This window comes from Poecilia formosa, unplaced genomic scaffold, assembly GCF_000485575.1.
Source record: "Poecilia formosa unplaced genomic scaffold, Poecilia_formosa-5.1.2 Scaffold239, whole genome shotgun sequence".
Lineage (NCBI taxonomy): Eukaryota > Metazoa > Chordata > Actinopteri > Cyprinodontiformes > Poeciliidae > Poecilia > Poecilia formosa.
This window is the reverse complement of record NW_006800178.1, coordinates 639,625-646,994: the sequence shown is the minus strand read 5'-3', so window position 1 is coordinate 646,994 and position 7,370 is coordinate 639,625. Positions and strand designations below refer to the sequence as shown.

The window sequence follows — 7,370 nt, the reverse complement described above, 5'->3', positions numbered from 1 at the left end:
TGTGTGTGTGTGTGTGTGTAAGTAAAACGCTCGCTACCTTTCTGTGCATAATAATGTATGCATATATATATGATTTTTTTATTTATTTATTCTTTTTTCTGTCATAGTACCCCCAAGAATTTAAAACGACTTTCACCCCTGTGTAAAAGTGAATAAATGTCATTGATCATTTATTTGTGTGTTCTATAATTTTGTTGGCCCTCTCAAAAGTGATACTATCAACAGTATAGTAATTCAGAATTAACAGTAATTTGGATGTTATGCTATATTGAACTTGAAATTAGTGTAAAAATATTCTTAGTGGAGCATAAAACAGGTATTATTACTACAATGACATGAATGCTGTTGAAACATGTGCTTGTGTAGAAGCTTCAGATTTTTCCTCCCTCTTTTCTCTTCTTCCCCCTCTCTTTCCCCTTCCCTTCTTCCTTGCACTGTTTACATTCAGTTCAAGTGTCTCAAACACTGCTTTCCCAGCAGATGTTTCAGCCCAGAGAGGCTTGTAGAGCGTGTTTATTTAAAACTCCACTCCACCGGTTTATGTTTTTGTTTTATGGTAAAATTTTGTGCTGCTTGAAATGCAAGAAATGACACCTGATGTCCCTAATTGATGGTGCCAATGTAGAAAGCATAACATCTCCAAAGATACACTATTTTGGTGTCATTTTGATGAAAGAAGCAACAAATCTTTGGATTTCTGTAGCTGAGATACCATTCACAGTTGGAAAACTTCAGGAAAAGTTAATCATTTTGATATCGCCATAGCAACCAGTAATATTTTCTGGGGTTACGTTTCTCACCAGGTTGTTTTTGTTATATTAAACCTTTAATATACAAACATGAATCGCATCAGGTGGATGCGATTTATGTTTTCGCATCCACCTGAATAATGTGTAGTTGCGCCACTGAGTGTCGGACCAAAGAAAGCAAGATAGTTGCAAGCCTTAAAATTGTGACGCTTATTATGGGTCAAAAAGACTCAAGAAATTGTAACAGCAGCTGCAAAGGGGGGGGCCCAATTTAATTTTTTGTCACAGAGAACAAGATTCCTGGCGATGCCCCTGATCTTATCTGCTTTTATTCAGAAAATCATATGAAAAAGGTTTTATTTAAATATGACAAATCTTTATTATCCTACTCGCTCAGTGATTTTTTTATGTATCACACAATTATTGTGCGGGTATAAACTGATTAATTAAGTTTAGAAAATATGTATCAATGTGTGGCTGCATTTAATTACCTAAGTATTAGTTTATTATAACAATTGTTAGTTTGATACCAAGAAGTAGCTTTGGTTGAGTAATTATCTCTCTTTCCATTAATTTCTGCATTTTGTGGTGTAGGTGAAGCAAAGTCCTGAAATATTTGTCAAAGTTCTAAACATTGTTTAGACCAAATGCTTGGAACAGAAGACCAAGACCTGTTCTTCAGAAGAACTGGTCTTCACTCCATCCCTGGTTTGATCGCTAATAGTCCTTTCAATCATTTGTCTGGAAGTTGGCAGAGAAGAACTTTTCTAAACCATCTCAACCATTTTATAACTTAAATGAAAGTAAATTAAGTGACGTTGAACCTGATATGGAAATGACAAAAAAAAGGATCAAACTACAGTTTCTTTATTTTATGGTATAATGTGCACAGAACACTAAAACAGCATAATTAAACTTTGTATGAAAAGAAAAAAAAGCTTATTTCCGTTTTACAGAGCTCAACGTCTTCAACTGAGTTGCCCATCTACAAACATAAGTGTCTTTTACAGGCAAGCGACTACATGCTGGTGTCACAGGAGTCATGGTGGAATATCTGAAGAGTAAATATGAGCTTAATTGATTTTCTGAACCAGGGGTAGAAAAAGGCATAGATGATGGGGTTTAAGCAAGAGTTAAAGAAGAACAAACATATGACAAACGCGGCGGATGAAGCACTCATAGCGCTGCCTTCCCCCGAGAGAGCAACACAGTAATATGGACACATGCACAGCAGGAACACCAGCACCACAAGACCAAGAGTCTTTGCTGCCTTCAGCTGGGAAGCTTTAGCCGTCACAGAGTGTCGGAGGCTGACGGCTGCGACGTGAGAGCGCGTGGCTCGAGACTGAGACACGGCTACCACAAACACTCTGAGATACAAAACCACAATAACGCTGATGGGAACAATGAAGGAAAATGCAAGATCAGCATATCCTGCGATGTAGCTAATGACAAAGGCGCACTCTCCGATGCAGGAGTTATACTTACCTGGCTGCTTCAGGTTCTCAATCAGAATCAGACTTTGAAATACCCAAGAACACATCCAGCACAGGAAGATGCAGACCTTGACTCTGCCTTGTGTGATTTTGGTGGAGTAATGCAGGGGGTAACAAATGGCTACATATCGGTCAAAAGATATGAGCACCATGGTCCCTATCGATGCGGAGGTGATAACATACGCTAGATACTGATACACCGTGCACATAATGTCACCGAGAAGCCAGCAGCCGTCTATGAGAGCAGTTTGAAAAAACAACAGGAGGCCCACAGAAAAGTCTGAGATGGCCAGCGAGAGGAGCAGGAGGTTGGTGGGAGTGTGCAGCTGCCTGCGGAAGAAGAGCACAACAATACCTTTAGACATCCATGTGCGCATGACTTAACATTAATTACAAAGGCTGGTGAATGTAGACATTCTTAAAAACTGCTGGGTGAGCACCTGAAATGTGAGATAGAGATGATGACCAGCAAGTTTAGAAAGGCTGTTAGGACAGCGATAGAGGACAGCACAATGTACATGAGTACAACCTCAAAGTGAGGAAGCGTCAGCCTCTTGCAGGAGGAGTTGAAGAACTCTGGGAAGCAGAGTTCAGCTTCCTGCATCATCTCTGGTGGAAAGCGACTCTAAACTGTGGAGACCTCAGTTGTTTTTTTTTTTGTTTTTTGATAACCTGTAAGGTTATCTCCACCCTCTTCTCCTGTCTCCACGCCTCAGCTGTTTAACATGCTCCATAGAGATGTAGAGTCATTTCTTGATTGTTTTTTTTATTTTTTTATGTCTAGCTTCAACAGCTTCCACTCTAGGTTATCTGGCTTCTTTCCAATACTTTTTTCTAGGCAGTGTTGGAGTGACATGTAACTCTTCCAAACCAAGTGGTCTTTTCTCATCTATTAGATGTCAAACTGACAATACAGTATGACAGATACGATCATGGGATGAGAAAGAAATTTCAACAGCTAATTAAATTTGCCATACAAGGTTAGGTAAAAAATCATATGTACATAAGATCATAGAAAAGTCGGTTAACAGAAAACCATGTGTTCAAAACATCATGTAGGAAAACAAAGGCTCAGCTAACAATAGTACATACACAGGCACACAACCCCAAACTTCCTAGTGTTTAATCTGGGTTTTATCTCGTTGATCAACGTAAAGTACATACATATTTTTAAAGTGTGAGGGAACTGATGGGTGGCTTTTCAACATTTTCTTTTCTGAAATACAAATCTGAAGAGTGTGAGGCCCATGTATAAAATACAAAAATCCTTTAGGGGAGTGAATGAAGCTGCAGCAACCCCTTCTGGACGACAGCTGACACACATTTCTAAAAGGTGCAAACTAATCATCCTTTGTGGGCAGTTTAACTGCTTTTCTCGGCAGGAGGTTGGTGGGAGTGACTAAAAACTACAATCTCCAATGTTGCACATTATTATGTCCTCTCTGAACTCGAAGATGGCGGTTCTCTGGCTGTAAGCTTACACTTGCTGACCTTTTGGCTCAGGCTCATTCCTTTGGCAGCCTCCACCAGGTTCTGTCCATTTAAAGTCTGGCCTGCTTGCTGAGGGAAAGCATCCCCCAGCACAATGCTGCCACTTTTTGCATTCACTGACTAATATGGGTAGAGCACTCAGGGTCACTGTGTATGTACTGTGTAGGTCCAGAGGTTCAGATTTGGTCTGCTATGTCCCCCACATGGCTTTTATTAAACCTCTTGTTACAACAGCGGCTTTGCTCTCCTTCAGATTTTCGTGGCTTGTGAGTTTTCACAAGATGTGAAAAGTCTGAATAGGTCCGATTCTCTTCGCATTAAGGCGTTGTGAATGTGCCAGTTGATCCCATCAGTCGGAACATGCTGTTCAGGCCCTGCTGCTATTGTCTTTTCTACTTGCAGGAGCCTGTCTGTCTGTGTGTTTCTTGTTTGTTCAAAAACCTTGAAGAACTGTAGTCAGAGCAGGTAAAGAGTTCATGTCTCAAAAGACAAACTTTGAACTTGCTCTGAAATTAGAAGGACAGTAAACCACAGACACTCCATGCTTTATTCATACACCGTGTTGCGCTTAACTTGCACGTTTTATTCAGTAAAAGTAAAAAAGCAGCCTCTGACTGAAACCTGATTCACATAAAAAAGCAGGAAAAGAGTTTTACTTGGTGGACGTCAAAAGGAATGAAACCAAAAAGAAAAAGGAGGATTTGAACATATGCTGAAAGTTTTACAAGTATGTGAGTATTATACCAATAAAAACTTAATATGTTTTCCTGCACTGGTTTTCTTTTCACACACACACACACACACACACACACACACACACACACACACACACACACACACACACATTTTAAACTCAGGTCCATTGTCTGGGCTCAGGGGAACACTTTCATTAGAAGCCGAACAAAACAAACATACATGAGGTTAATGGCTCTCCAATGAGTTTCTCCTGTCCACGATTCACACCTTCCTGTGTTAAACCATCGTCTCAGTGGAATCCTTCCAATCAGAGGTGTCGGCAAGCTAATCTTGGCTTCCACGGTAAACACATGATGTCAGTGCCACACATCAACTCATGATGCAAACGGTGTGAAAAGAAACACAATGCGATCTGTTATGTTTTCAATAAGTCGGAAGGTTCACAAAGTTTGTACTTTCTTGCTCTTCTTATCCGGCGGCAACGATCAGATTACCGAAAGAGAATATTTTCTCTTTCTTAAACTTGGTCAGAAACTCAAAGGTCTGGTTTGTCCTTGTGATAACACCTGGCACTGTGTAAACACCACTAAGGTGAAGTATTAGATTCCCAGAGAGACATGTGATGTGGGTCTCAAACACAATGGTCTCAAAAGTCCGAAGTTTTGTGCGAGGTAAAATAAAGGGACTTTGATAGATGCATTTTTATGGACCATCACATATATCATGTACCATTGAAGTGAGAAACAGACATTTCTTAGGGGAAAAGGAATCAGAATCCCAAAGCTACATCAACCATTTACAGCAGTTCTGACTAACCTGAAATAAAGCTCATGTCCATGCGGGGTTATCCAGACGTTCGCTAGTTTACATCGTTTAACTAAAACCACAGCTTGACGAGACACTTGAAAGTTTCAGAATGATTTCACTGTAAATACGCATCAATCAGGAAAATAACGAAAAAAATCCACAAGGCAACTTTGGCACAAAAACGGCATCACCATGTCACGGTGGTTGAACAAATCATGAATTTAAAACTCTGAGGTACTTGAACATATTGTTTGTTTGTTTTTTGCAGTGGTGGGCATGCATTCACTAACATCAGAGCTATTTATCCGTTTAGCGATTTGGCTAACTTTAAAATGTTTAGCGCCCTTAGCTTCCCCTAGGTGAACTTTGCCTGTTAAATTCAGAAGCACTAATTTAATTAGGCTGTTCTGTAATCTTTCAGTTAAAACCCACCACTGGTTTTCTGGTTTGATGCTTTCGAACAGGATGAACGTCTCATTACTTGTGAAAAAAATTAAATAAAATAACCAAGTCATAATTTCATGATAACAATTTTTCATTGATTGAAATGTTATGCATAAAAACTTTGAACAATGGCTTTAAGGATTAAAAGTTGTGCCTTTTGAGAGGCACTTTAATTTGCTACACATGTCAAGCAGAGATGGGAAGAAACAATTAAGCCCAAAATTATTCAAACCCCTGACAGAGTTATTCTTAATGTTATTTACAGTCAATCGGGAAGTTTGTTTCTGGCAGGAAATGACACGGGGTTGTCTCCGAAGGTAATAAAACTATAAAAAATGAATCAGTTTGGGTCAGAACTCGGCACACAGCGACTTGTATTTGTGATTTCTGTAGGCGTTCAACATGGTGTGCCTCACAACAGCAGCTAAAAATGCTCCAGAGCTCACACCCCTCCATCATGACTTTGCACCTCAGAAGCGTCAGATCCCGTGTTTGACAGTCAGCTGCGGTCTGCATCAGTCCTGTACTTTTGTCTGGGACTTCTTTGTGGCCTTGATGCCTCTTGACAGACGTCTGTCACACCCTTAGCTGGATCTTCCACATACATTATCATTCCTTCTTTGTTTGAACTGGTGCCACATAGGAATGTAACTGGTTGTTCAGCCGACATCCTCAACGGTTTTTCTTCTAAACAGGACATGACTGCGTCTACACAAAAGCTCCAACAGCCGTTCGCCAACCTGTCATTTGTTAGAGGGGCCAAATGCTGCCGTGTTCTTGGCAGCTACGTCTGCAGTCGCCTTCACATGTTGACAAAACTAAAATCCATCATCACAAATCGTGGCAAGTTGTTAAAATTTTTGATTTGCAACCAACACCTTTTGATTCTTAGTAAGGTAAGTGTTGAAGCATGAAGAAATGAGAAACCGTTTCAGGTGTACAAATTGTTTACTTGGTTTAAGTTGCAGATCAGTAATGGCAGAGCTCCACTTCATCTCGCATGTCAGCAAGGTGGAGGTGGGCCCGTGTCCTGCAACTTTTAGCTGGGTTCCTGGTTCAACGCACCTCAGTCACATGGCTGAATCACCTCCTCAGTGCAGTCACGTTCTCCAGAGTGGTGATAATGACCTGATTATTTGTCCCAGACCTGGATCTGAGGACCCCTGCTCTAAATCATCACTATCTCATTTGACTGCACTCTCCCAGAACAGCATGGATTTTATTCAGGGCAGGGCTCCATCGTGTGGATCTGTGTACTGGAATATGTGGGTAAACAGGAAAGGCCTTAAAAATGAAAAATGAAAATAAAAATGAAATGTGACAAGATGGCCCATCCTCAACATAGCATAAAACCTCTGATCCTTCTAAAACGAGAGATGTTTGTTGAAGGAAAACAAACCATTTCTCAACTGAAAGACGTCACAGACTAAGGGAATGGCAGGCCTGTGACTCTTATTGAAAAGATGGGAAGGCAGGGGACCCATCTGTGTTATTGGAGTTATTACTCTCTTTAGTAGATGAAAATAAACAAGAGAGATAACAAGAATTTTTTTATTTTGTCCATTTGGATAATAATACTTCCACAAGTTTATTTTTCTATGAAAGTCAAAATCTCCCTTTTACATTAAATATTCTGATCTGAACTTTGTGGATTTACTGCGAGTGGTAATGAACCACGCACACACAC

The 7,370-nt window shown here is 40.2% G+C and overlaps 1 protein-coding gene across 1 annotated transcript; it reads right to left on the bottom strand.

Moving 5' to 3' along the window:
• Window positions 1–1,644: 1,644 nt before the first annotated feature.
• On the bottom strand, window positions 1,645–2,811 carry LOC103149946 (trace amine-associated receptor 1-like). Its single transcript, XM_007569335.2, has 2 exons — window positions 2,686–2,811; window positions 1,645–2,575 (listed from the first exon to the last, which is right to left on the bottom strand). Exons 1-2 carry the CDS (start codon window positions 2,763–2,765, stop codon window positions 1,768–1,770), a joined length of 888 nt encoding a protein of 295 aa, XP_007569397.2. The 5' UTR covers window positions 2,766–2,811; the 3' UTR covers window positions 1,645–1,767.
• Between the last annotated feature and the right edge of the window lie 4,559 nt (window positions 2,812–7,370).

Coding starts and splice junctions, on each gene's coding strand:
- LOC103149946 (XM_007569335.2), bottom strand. CDS start 2,765: ATGTACATTGTGCTGTCCTCTATCGCTGTCCTAACAGCCTTTCTAAAC. Junction 2,576..2,685: donor ATCTCTATCTCACATTTCAG/GTGCTCACCCAG, acceptor CTTCTTCCGCAG/GCAGCTGCACACTCCCACCA.